The following is an 11974-nucleotide window of genomic DNA, read 5'->3' as shown; positions in this document are numbered from 1 at the left end:
CGCGCTGCCCCAGCATCCCCCCACGGACGTGCCCTGCACCCCATTTCCCTCACGGAGCCCTACCCCATCCCTCTTCCCCTCTCAAAGGGGTGCCGCGGCCCCCTTGAAAAGACATCCCCTCCCCCATGGTGCGCCCACCCTCCCCTTGCAGAAACACCACGTCCCCCTTCCCCTCCCCTCCCCCTCCTCCGCAGGTCCCCGTGCCCCTTTCTCGCACCCAGGGGCAGGAACCACCCCCCGACGCACGGGCACCCCGTCCCCGTTTCCCCCCGCTCTCCCATCGAGGTGCCCGCTCCCCAGTGCCCCCACACAAGGGTGCCCTCCCGCGCCCAGACCCCAGCCCTCTGACCCACCCCACGGCTCCCCTGCGCCATCTCCAGGCTCGCTGCCAGCACCCAGCACCGACACGCTCATCCCACAGGCACCCCCGCGCCCGGGTCCCCTCGGGTGGCCCTGTCACCCCGGGTAGCCCAGCCCGCGCCCAAGGAGCCCTCCTGGCCGGCCGGTCCAGCTCGGCGTTTGCTGGTCAGCGCACACCGGGATTGGGGCGGGCACGGACATGTGCCCCCGCGCGCCAGCACCGGGACGTGGGCTGTCACCGGTGGTCCCGCTCCAGACACGGGCGCTGAGCCCCTCGCTCGCACCAGTCCCTCCCAGCAGCTGGTTTTTGGGTCACGCACCATGCCCACCCCAACTGCTGGGGGCCGAGACCCCCACCTGCCCCGGTAGCTGCACTGAGAACCCCCCGCTCACGCCAGTGGCTGGTACTGGGACCCCACTTGCCCCAGTACCTGGCACTGGGACCCCACTTGCCCCAGTACCTGGCACTGGGACCCCAATTCGCAACAGTAGCTGGTACCGGGATCCCCATTCACCCCAGTAGCGGGCACTGAGACTCCACTGGTTGCAGTAGCTGCTACTGGGATCCCCATTCGCTCCAGTAGCTGGCACTGGGACCCCACTCACCCCAGTAGCTGGCACTGGGATCCCCATTAACTCTACTAGTTGGCACTGGATCCCCATTCACCCCAGTGGCTGGCACTGGGATCCCCATTCGCTCCAGTAGCTGGCACTGGGATCCCCATTCACCCCAGTAGCTGGCACTGGGATCCCCATTAGCCCCAATAGCTGGCACTGGGATCCCCATTAGCTCCACTAGCTGGCACTGGGAACCCCATTCATCCCAGTAGCTGGCACTGGGATCCCCATTCACCCCAGTGGCTGGTACTGGGATCCCCATTCGCTCCAGTAGCTGGTACTGGGATCCCCATTAGCCCCAGTAGCTGGTACTGGCATCCCCATTTGCTCCACTAGCTGGCACTAGATCCCCATTCACCCCAGTAGCTGGCACTGGGATCCCCATTAGCCCCAATAGCTGGCACTGGGATCCCCATTAGCTCCACTAGCTGGCACTGGGAACCCCATTCATCCCAGTAGCTGGCACTGGGATCCCCATTCACCCCAGTGGCTGGTACTGGGATCCCCATTCGCTCCAGTAGCTGGTACTGGGATCCCCATTAGCCCCAGTAGCTGGTACTGGCATCCCCATTTGCTCCACTAGCTGGCACTGGATCCCCATTCACCCCAGTAGCTGGCACTGGATCCCCATTCACCCCACTAGCTGGCACTGGGATCCCCATTAGCCCCAGTAGCTGGTACTGGCATCCCCATTTGCTCCACTAGCTGGCACTAGATCCCCATTCACCCCAGTAGCTGGCACTGGGATCCCCATTAGCCCCAGTAGCAGGCACCCTTTCCAGCAGTGTTCAGGATCTCCCTCCTGACTTACGACCCCACCAGTTGCAAAGTCCAAGCTGGTCTTCCTGCGAGTGGCACCTGTAATTGCTTGTCAGTTAACGAGGCTGGGGCGGGTTGTTTCGTGTCACTGCTTTTGTTCGTGTTCCTCCCTTTCCTTCTCCCAACTCGTGCGAGGCCCTTAGCCGGGTCATTCAAAGAACAAACATCTCCGCGTGTCCCTACGCTGCTCGGTGCCTTCAGCAGCAAGGTCTCCCAGGCCTCTGTGATGTGTTGTGCTGCGTCTGGCAGGGACAGAGGTCATTTTCTCCAGAGAAGCTGCTACGGGGCGAGGGCTTGGATTTGTGCTGGAAACAGCGTTGGTCACACAGGGCTGTTTTCGTTCCTGCTGAGCAGGGCTTACAGACGGTCAAGACCTCTTCTGCTCCTCACCCCACCCCACCAGCGAGGAGGCTGGGGCTGCACAAGGAGCTGGGAGGGGACACGGCCGGGACAGCTGACCCCAGCTGACCAAGGGGACGTTCCAGACCATGAGACATCGTGCTCAGCATGTAAAGCTGGGGGAAGAAGGAGGAAAAGGGGACGTTCGGAGTGATGGGGGGCATATCGGTAGATCAGCTCACCTCATATTTGGGTGCCCTCTCATTTCAGAAGCAAAGCCTGAAGACAACTCAACTCACACCACGTACCAGGTCTCCACGGCTTGGAGGGAACGCCTGCGAGCCCCAGGGGCAAGCGTGCGAGGAGGAGAGCAGTGCCGATGCAGGTCAACAGTTGGCTGAGGAACTGGTGCTGGCAAGAGGGGTTTGGGCTCTACAACCACGGGACCCTGTATGCAGCTCAGGGTCTGCCTGGGAGAGACGGGATCCACCTCACCAGAGGGGCAAAGGAATCTTTGTCCGTAGGCTGGTTGACCTTGTAAGGGGGCTTTAAACGAAGGAGGAGAGGGAGAGAGCATCCAGCAGCCCAGTGAGGGAGCGACAGACAGGGTCGGTGAGCAAAGGGTCTGGGGTGATGTGACGGGAAGGGGTCACAAAGCCAACAAAACAGACCCTAAGCAGGTCACCTGCAGCACTTGTGTGTAAGCAGGGAAGCGCCAACAGGGCACCACGATGGGAAAACCCCCAAACCCTCTCCAGGCCCTCAACAGGCTGGGGGGCCTCTCTGAAGTGTCTGCACATTAATGCCGGGGTATGGGGAATAAACAGGAGGAGTTAGAGGTCTGCGTGCAGTTGCAGGGCTACGGTCCTGTTGGGGTCACGGAGACGTGGTGGGATGGCTCCCGAGGCTGGGGTCTTGCAGTGGAGGGACGCAGGCTCTCGCGGTGTGGGGGCTCGGGAGGGAAAAGAGCACCGGCACAGCAGCATGGGGAGGAGAGAGCCTGGGCTTTGTCCTCAGGAGGTTCCCCAGGCCCTCGCTGGGTGAGCAGGGGCTGTGCTCTGCAGACCCCGCTCTGGCACAAGCAGACCTCTCCCGCAGGGATGGAGTGCCCACACTGCAGGAAAGGCGTTTCAGGGGCCAGTGCCACCGGGATGACGGCCTTGGACCGCCCCTCTGTATGTAAAGAACTGAGAAACCTCTACACCTTCTCGTTACTGGAACGCTTAGTGTCCCTGCTTCTTCTCGTGGAGCAGCTGAGGATTGAGTTCCCTGTAGGGAGGAGGGAAACCCCTTTGTCCATGAGCGTGGTGGGTTGACCCCGGTGGGCAGCTGAGCCCCACACAGCTTGGGGAATGGGGGAGGGAACGGGAAGGGTGAAAATGAGACAACTGGTGGGTCGAGACCAAGAGAGTTTAATAGGTAAAACGAAAGCTGCGTGCGCAACCAAAGCGAAATAAGGAATTCATTCCCTACTGCCCATCGGCAGACAGATGCTCAGCCCCCTCCAGGAAAGCAGGGCTCCATCACACGTAACGGTGGCTTGGGAAGACAAACACCCTAACTCCAAACATCCCCCTGCCTCCTTCTATCCCCCAGTTTTTATTGCTTGAGCGCAGTGTCCTAGGGTCTGGGATATCGCTTTGGTCAGCGGGGGTCAGCTGTCCCGGCTGGGTCCCCTCCCAACTTCTTGCCCACCCCCCGCCCACTCGCTGGTGGATGAGAAACAGAAAAGGTCTTGATGCTGTGCAGGCGCTGTTCAGCCACAGCTCAAACAGGGGGGTGTCAGCAGCACTGGTTCGGTCACCAATCCAAAACACAGAACCCCACCGGCTGCTAGGAACAACATTGACCCTCTCCCAGCCAAAACCAGTACGATGGGACACACACCTCCCGTGAACCCTCTACAGCCACCTCCTCCTCCAGAGACGGGTCAGGAAGGGGCACTTGGGGATCTTTTGGTCTGAAGAAAGGAAAGAGGGAGCAGCACTGAGAGGGCGTGCGCGAGCAGAGAGCACAACAGCCCTGTGGGGAGAACTTCCTCACAGGTTCAAAGTGAGGAGAGCCTTGCTAAGGCCCAGGGTGGGAAGAGCTACTCCGCAGAGGATGGCTAAGTGGAGGGGGGGGAGTGAGCGAGCGGCTGCGTGGTGTTTAGTTGCTGGCTGGCGTTAAACCACGACAGGGGTTATAAAGGAAATCTTGGTAGTCTCCGAGTAGCAACTGCGATTCCCAAGTTAATCAGTATCAATGCTGCGGTCTCCATCATCCTCCGGGCTGCCCTCACCCGCTCAGCTCTCTCGTACTGGTCTTGCTCACCTGGCGACAGAGAAACAGAGGTGTTGCAAGGGCAGGAGCTGAGCGCACAAGCCCCCAAGAGTGCTCTTGTCCCCCTCCCTCAAGCTTGGCCCTCTACAGGCAGTGGCATTTCTCCAGCCCAGAAGTTACTTTGCAGCTCTGTCAGGTAGAGGTCTATCTGGCGGATGCACTTGGCCAGGGTCTCTCTGCTTTGGAGGAACTCCTGCAGGACAGCAGCAGCCTGAGGACCACAGGTAGAAGAGGAGTCAAGAGGAGGAACGGCAGCTGGGGGGAAATGGTTTCTTGGGGGAAGGGGATGGGACATGGAGCCTCTCCCCTTGAAGGGGAGCTGCTCTTGGTCCTACCTTCACCCCCTTGCCAGGCAGTTCCCAGTATTTCTCCACCAGTGCCTGCTGGTCTCCTTGGAAGAGCTGGTAACCCCCTGACACGCTGTAGTCCCCATCAGCGATTCGTCTCTCCATGTCTTGGCAGAGGTCCCTGAGAGCAGCCTCGCACTTGTCACGGGACGCCTGCTCGTTGTCCCTGCAGAACTTCACCTTGAGTGCCTGTACCTGGCGCTGTCCGGAAAGATGCGGGGGGAAGGCATCAGCCCAGGCGGAGCTGCATCCACCGCTCTCATGCCGGGCACAAACCAAGCCAGGCCGACATGGAGGTTGGGTTCTCCGGTCTGTGGGGTAATCAGCCGGGAGGTGACCGATGGGGAGGGCGTTCTGTGCCCACGGACGTCTCTGGGCCAAGGGGCACGGGAGCAGAGAGCGTGAGAGGGCCCACGGGCTTCCCAAAACACAGGGGCAAGAACCACTCAGCAGGACAGGGGAAGCGTGGAAGGCTCCAGGCTTCCAGCCGGGGCAGAGACGCGTCTGGGCTGCAGCAGGAGAGGGGGCAGGGCTGAGCTCCGTCCCCATTGCAGCACAGCTTCGGAACCGCGGCAGGTTCGGGGACAACTGCCAGTCTGCAGCGCGTGAGAGCAGGCGTGGGCACCGAGGCCCCTCTGGAGAGGGCTCGGCAGCGTCCTCTGGCAGGGGGCAGGGAGACCCCTGCCCCCCAGGACCGTGCTCTTTCCCCAAAGCTGAGGGGGTGGTGGTGTCCCTGGGGAACCCCGGCTGGGCTGGGGACCACCTACTTGGAGCTCTGCCCGGAAAGGGCGGATGCCATCTTCAAATGCCCGTGCCACGAACAGCTCCAGCGCCTCCCGCGCGCACTGGGCGTGCAGCCCCAGTAGCTCCTGAAGGGTCTCCGTCGGCAGCTGCGCCCGCTGCTCCATCAGATCCCGGTACAACGCCACAGCCGCTTTCACTGCCGCTGCGTTCTCAGCCTCTGCCAGGGCCAGCGCCGCACTCTGCAGACACGGCACTGCCCCGCTCCGGATGGCCTCCACGTAGGTCGCTGCCAGCTTCCCCAGCACTGCCAAGGAGGACCAGGCATGAGAGAGCTGCAGCCTGAGCCAAACGCAGGCTCCCCTTCGGCCCTGGGTCCTGCCGTATCCCTGCTGCCTCCCTGCCGGACTCTTCCGGAACTTCTTTTCCTGACTCTTTCCCACCCCGCCTGCAACGTGCGGGAGCCCCAAATCCAGAGGCAGGGACGGCAGCCGGCAGAAAAGCTCTCCCTTTCCCCACCTGCCCCTCCGGCTCTGCTCGTGGTCCTTCCCCAGGCACAGCCCCACCAGCTGCTGGCCACCCAGCCCTCTCGACAGCAGGACTCACGGCTCCCCGTTACGATGCGCCCGCCAGGGATGGCCTTGGCTGGAGACGTTTCCCAGACGTGGCTGCAGAGTTTCTCCACCTGCTGCTGGAACTCGGGGTTGATCCCATCGTCCGGAAGCTCCTCCAAGCGGACCAGGTCCCTCCTGCCGGCCGGCTGCTCAAAAACAAAGCACTTGCGAGCGGGAAAGAACCGGCGGATGCATTCCCGGAGCTCGTTGTAGCCTCGGGCCTCCGGGCTGCTGCCTGTGGGGAAGAGGAGACGGAGCAAGTCCACCGGGCTCGGGCTGTTGTTGAATTACACCGGAAGGCTGCTGTGTCTGGGGCTGAACGTCTCCGGCAGCACGGCACCGTTCCCTTACCGGCCTTTAACTCCAGGGCGTTCTCCAGGTATTCATCCTCAGTGATTTCCTTCCCATCCACCTCCAGCTGCAGTGTGAAATCCCGCACAGCCCAGACGAACGTCGGGAAGAAGCGGACAAGTTTTTCTGAATCCTCCAGTTCATCTTCACTCTTCTCGGCTGCTGCCTTCAACCTGACGTGCTCAGTCAGCTTCATCACATAGCTAGGGAGCTGGCTAAGGAAAGAGGGACCTCAGCTCTGAACGCAGGGGCATCGCCATCCTGCAACCGCTCAGCACTTCATGGGGAAGAGAGGAGACCCTGCGGGGACAGGGAACAGCCTGGAACCACCAGAAGGAGGAGGGAGAAAAACCCTCAGCCCTGAGGTCCACGACGTGGCACTCCTCAGGACTCAGAGCACGTCACCGGGCACCACCAGAAGGTTCTGCAGCTGCTTGAGGAACTGGGATTTGTCAACCCCTAGCCCCCCACACAGGGAGAGGAGGCCATCCCTGGGGCCTCTGTCCCACCAAGGATACTGCAGCTGCTCCATGGCTTGCTGGTCAATGGTGCCTTTGCTGTTGTAGATCAGGGTGCTGGAGAGCAGGACGGATAGCACGAAGATCCATGTGTCGTTCTCGGTGTCGCCCTGCAACAACGACCCTTGGCGCTTATCAACAAGACTCCCTAAGCATGAGCAAAGCCCCAGATCCCCAGGCCCTGAATGCCCCCAACCCACGGGCCATGGCAAGATCAGGCTTTGGAGAGACCCGCCCCATGCCATCACCACGTCTTTCTGAAGCTGGGCTGATCCTCAGCTCCTAACTCTCAGGGTCCCAGAGACCTCTACCAAAGTGCTCCCTCAGCTCCTCATTCCCGCTCTGCTGCTCTTTTCTAGAAAAGCGGAGGAATTTGGCAACTTGTCTACCCCAACCTCCTTCCCCATGGCCTCTTCCCACCATAGGCGGTGGGAACACCTGCACTCTGGTCACCATGGCTGGGCCCTCAAGAGCTCCCACAAAGTGCTGGGAACGCCCAAATGGAGCTTCTGCTTCCTCCACACCTTCTCCACGTCGCCCAGCCCTTCGGTGTCCAGCAGCACCAGGGTGCGTCCAGGCTGGCAGGGGTGAGGCACACACCACATCCAGATACCTTTGGTGTGGGGCTGCACGCTGGAGCCCAGGGAGAAACCTGTGGGGAGGACGCAAGGGCGGTAACTGCAGAGTGGGCAAACCCGGGTACCTTGGCCATGCAGGGCCGGGACCTCCCTCACCTTTCCTCTGGCCAGCCAGCCTGTTCATGAGGTAGGACTTGCCCGTGCGGTACGGCCCCGTGATGGCCACCACCACCACCGGCTGGGTGACCTCCGAGAGCACCTGCAGGGCCTCCTGCCGCACCACCAGCCCCTTCGTCCGCGTGTTCTCGATGAGGCAGACAGGTGCCGGCACGTGGATTTCGGACGCCATGGCTGGCAGCAAACGCAGCCTGCAAAGGAGACGGAGAGACGGGCTGGTTAGCAAGGTGGGGACACCCCCCAGTCCCAGCAGGGACAGTCGTTAGCATCCTGCTTCCTTTTTCCAAGCAAATCGCGCTTTGCACCAAACTCCTTCCACCGCGCCTCCTCTTTTGGCCCCTCGCAAGCGCTGCTGTGAAGACAACGGTGACGCTCCCAAGAGGTGCACAGCCCCTTCCCCTTGGCCTTGCAACAGGAACAGCTCAGATTCTGACAGCCCAGTGGGAAAGTGGGAGTCCTCTGCAGTGTGTCCTCAACTCCCGCTGGAAGTTTGCTGGGGGTGAACCATGCAAGAACGGGTGTGGGACATAGCAACGGCCTCTGGCAGGGCTGCAGGGCAAGAGGAATGACCGGAGAGCCGCAGCAGCGCTAAGGAAAGAGAGGTTGGGGGGTGAAATCGAAGCTTCGGGAGCTTCTTATTAATTTCTTCATTAATTTCTTATGCCCGACGCCATCAAACGCCCTCTCACCCCCCCTGTGCCCCGCACAGGGACACGCTTGTGCTGCCCTCGCAAGGCTCCCCTCCCTCCTCGCCTCCTCCCGTGCGGTGGTGGGTGACCCCCTCCCCACACTCCAGTGCTCAGCGCCCGCCCCTCCTCGCCTTCTGCCCCGATGGGGAGACTGCCAGCGGCAGGGGGGCTCTCACCAAATCCGGACCCTTCCCCTGCACAGCCCCAGCCATCGCCCGGCCCCTGCCAGGGTCCGCTAAACCCCACGGACGTGGAGGCAGCACAACGGCTCCTGCCGTGCCCACACCCAGGAGCTGCCCCACTGCAACCTCCCAGACACCCGGGGACTTGCTCCGGCAGCGAGGAGCTCCGACGGCACTGCCCGCTTCTGGGCTTGGAACCCTCTGGCGGGACCTCACAAGCCCTGCCCGCTTCCGGGAACAGCGAGGGGTCGCCCCTGGGGACAGGAGGCTGCCCCTCGTGCCACGGCGCTGCCAGCGCCGTGGGCAGGAGAGGAATGGTGAGGCCATAGGGTGCAAGCTCAGGTGAGTCCTAACTTGCACGCAGAGCCTCGGGGGTGAAGGCAGGCTCCAGCCACCCATTCCCCTTGCTCCATCCCAGAGCCCCAGCAGACCTTTGGACCTCTTCCTCCTCCCACCCGGCGGGGTCCCTGTCGCTGCCTGGGGTCAGGAGTCATTCCCAGCCCCAAAGCCCCGGGCTGCTCGCGTGGGGTGCGCAGGGGGGATTAGGGGAAGGGACTCACCGTCGTCTTCGTCACCCGCCCTGGGCTGCAACAGCTCTGCTGCAGCCGGGGTCCTGCCCTGCCGTTTATCCCGTGCCCTTGGCCGGCCCCTCTCCTCCTATTCCGGGAAACGAGGGTGTGTCAGAGAGCGAAAGTGAAAGTGGGGCTAGGAGGGAGCAGGAAACCCCATCGCTGGCCGGGCAGGAACCCCCCCAGGGGGCTGCAGTCTGGGGTAGGTCCAGGCTGGAGCAGGGCAAGGGGGGGAGTGCGTTGCAATGTTAAACCCGATGGTCTGGTCCAAAGGGACCAGGGGTGGAGATTGTAATGGAAATACCCTTAAGTTGTTGTAAGCCAGGGTTTGAGTTGCATGTTACGGGGATGGCTATAGCAGGAACCACCCGAACCACCGGAGGAGAAGCCTCACAAGAAGCAGTGCCAGCGCAGCAGTCACCCGACCTGAGCTGGCTTTTGTCCCGATCCAATATCGGGAGAGGTTTCCATGTGATCCCAAGAGCGAGATGAAGACACAAACGAGGTGGGACACATGTCATTCCTCCCTTCCACCAGATCCCCAAACACTTGACTTCACTCGAGGGTGTTTGTGTTTTCTCAGGCGGAATTTCAGTCCCAAACTTTCCAGGTGGGAAATTATATTATCTTGGGTTGTCTGAACCCTTTCTACCTCATCCCCTCCCACAAGAATATCATCAATGGGTTGGTAAATACTGACCCCCTTCTCTACCTGAACTCTTCCCAGCTCCTGTGCCAGCGCATGGGGGGCTAACGTGGGGGAGTGCCTATATCCCTGCGGGAGTCGGGTGAAAGTAAATTGCTGCCCTTCCCAAGTAAAAGCAAAGCGATCTTGGTCCTCAGGTTGTGGGTGGACCATCAAAAACATGTCCTTAACGTCCACTGTCGCCATGATCGGGTGGGCTCGTTCCTGGATTGTAGCTATAAGCTCAGCAATAGTCGGTACCGCGGCTGTCAACGGACCAGTGTTTGCATTAAGTCTGCGATAATCTACGGTCAGCCTCCACTTGCCATTGGGTTTTTGTACTGGCCACACCGGGGACTTAAAAGGGGAGTGGGCCGGAACCACAATGCCCCGTTCTTTTAAATCCTCTATCACAGGCGTTCTTCCCTCTCTGGCCCCCAAGGGTATGGGGTAAGGCTTAACATTCGTAAGCTTTGAAGGGGGAAGTGGCGGCGCGGCTTGTAGCAGCCGAATGTCTATTGTGGGAGAGCCAAACGACCACTGTCTGCCTTTATTATCAGTCCAGGTTCTCCCCATCAGAACATCAAGTCCCAGGAGGTTGAGTGGGAATTCTCCCACAACCATTTCCACCGTGGTGGCAATACCTTCTCCCAGCAATCGTAGGTTGACTGTTGCTAACGCCTGTGGCTGAACATTGCCAAATGCGTCTGCTACAAACAGCCTCTGTTTAGAAAATTTAACCCCACAGTTAGGAGCATCCTTTGTTTTGATAGCTGAAATTTGAGCCCCAGTATCTACTAAAATTGTGACCGGGATTTGTTTTGGCCCCACAAAGCTTGTAATTAGTAAGTCACCCCGGCCATTTCCAGTGAGCCATCTGATATATAACCAACCTTCGCGCCCCGGCTCACCATTGGAGGGCGAAGGATCGAGTTTTCCGCCGAAAATCGGGGGACATTTGTTTCTGATAAGTCAATTAAAGAAGGTGCACTCGGGGTGGTATTTTTAGAACCCGTGTCTTTATCTGCCGATTTATCGGGCCATTCAGACACCAGTTTTTCTAACTTGTCAGTCGGCAATCCATCCATTAAGTCACGCGGGATCCCCTTTTGCCACCCCTTTGCCCACAGACTGCTGCGCTTCTTTGGGATGTCCCTCCCTCCAGGTGGTTTAGAGAGGGGTGTTTTTCCATCGCCCTCAGGGCGTGGAACCATTTTCACTTCAGCTCGCCTCAGGCCTCTAGAGTCTGTTTCAATGGCCGGAAGGTTTACAGGGCCATACTTGCGCCCGTCATTGATCAATTCTTGGGCGACCTCCCCCCAAGTCCACATCTTCCTATCCGGGGACCGGCGGTGCCGATCGGGTGTCAGTCCTTCTAAAGCAGCCGCAACTCTTCCGCTCTGAGGCACTGCCTGTATTTCCCCTGTAACTGTATACCCATCGGCTTTAAGGAATCGGGGAGTCCCCTCGTAAGGGGAGTCATTCGCTCAGGATCTACAGGCATCAGCATCGGGGACTCCTGCCTAGGCTCCAACTTCCGATCATACATCATCTGCAAGCAAGCTACCTTCTGCACACTTTCCACCAACTGATCAACCGTGATTGCGAGGGGGTCCCCCCTCTCCAAGGGGTTTACACCCCCCGCCCAATAGGTGCCTGCTGGGTTAAAGACCAAGGGGCGCGGTAATTCCCGGGAGTTAAAAATACTCCCGGTCCCCAATACCCCTCTGCCTCCTTTCACTTAACAAAATCTGATCCCCCCAGATAACGACACTCTCCACACCCACTCCGTCTCCGACTCCCTAGGGGTTCGGCCAAAATCCTTTTTTAACTTTGCCAACTCGGGGGCAGTAGAGGGGACCTCCTTGGTTGTAACTTAGGGGAACTGATCCTGATCATCATCATAAATATACTCGGTCTTAACCAAGGGTCGCAGCGAGGGCGGTTCCAATTTCTCTACTTTTTCTCTCGCTGCCTGCAAGTCGTAGATGTTTCACCTGGTCTCTCTCTCCTTCAAGCTGTTCCTTTAATTCCGCCACTTGCCCCTGAAGGGACCGAACGAGGT

At 60.0% G+C, this 11974-nt stretch overlaps 1 protein-coding gene across 2 annotated transcripts; it reads right to left on the bottom strand.

The window, feature by feature from the left end:
* Positions 1 to 3532: 3532 nt before the first annotated feature.
* Positions 3533 to 9310, bottom strand: LOC142077026 (guanylate-binding protein 1-like). 2 transcript variants are annotated; one of them, XM_075139212.1, is made up of 10 exons: positions 9216 to 9310; positions 7764 to 7975; positions 7554 to 7681; positions 7030 to 7139; positions 6512 to 6714; positions 6153 to 6395; positions 5573 to 5853; positions 4794 to 5006; positions 4579 to 4669; positions 3533 to 4449 (listed from the first exon to the last, which is right to left on the bottom strand). In XM_075139212.1, exons 2-10 carry the CDS (start codon positions 7954 to 7956, stop codon positions 4319 to 4321), a joined length of 1593 nt encoding a protein of 530 aa, XP_074995313.1. In that variant the 5' UTR covers positions 7957 to 7975; positions 9216 to 9310; the 3' UTR covers positions 3533 to 4318. The 2 variants fall into 2 exon arrangements, with proteins under 2 accessions (XP_074995313.1, XP_074995314.1); XM_075139213.1 differs by lacking the exons at positions 7764 to 7975; positions 9216 to 9310 and having other exon boundaries at positions 7483 to 7565.
* Between the last annotated feature and the right edge of the window lie 2664 nt (positions 9311 to 11974).

Source organism: Calonectris borealis, unplaced genomic scaffold (genome assembly GCF_964195595.1).
Source record: "Calonectris borealis unplaced genomic scaffold, bCalBor7.hap1.2 HAP1_SCAFFOLD_133, whole genome shotgun sequence".
Taxonomy (NCBI): Eukaryota; Metazoa; Chordata; class Aves; order Procellariiformes; family Procellariidae; genus Calonectris; species Calonectris borealis.
This window is presented reverse-complemented; position numbering and strand designations above follow the sequence as displayed.

Excerpts from the sequence above, each read along its gene's own strand:
- LOC142077026 (XM_075139212.1), bottom strand. The coding sequence starts at position 7,956 with ATGGCGTCCGAAATCCACGTGCCGGCACCTGTCTGCCTCATCGAGAAC. Across the intron at positions 5,007-5,572 it reads CTTTCCGGGCAGAGCTCCAA|CGCCAGGTACAGGCACTCAA; the intron begins GTAGGTGGTCCC and ends CTTTCCGGACAG. Across the intron at positions 4,670-4,793 it reads TGCCTGGCAAGGGGGTGAAG|GCTGCTGCTGTCCTGCAGGA; the intron begins GTAGGACCAAGA and ends TGTGGTCCTCAG.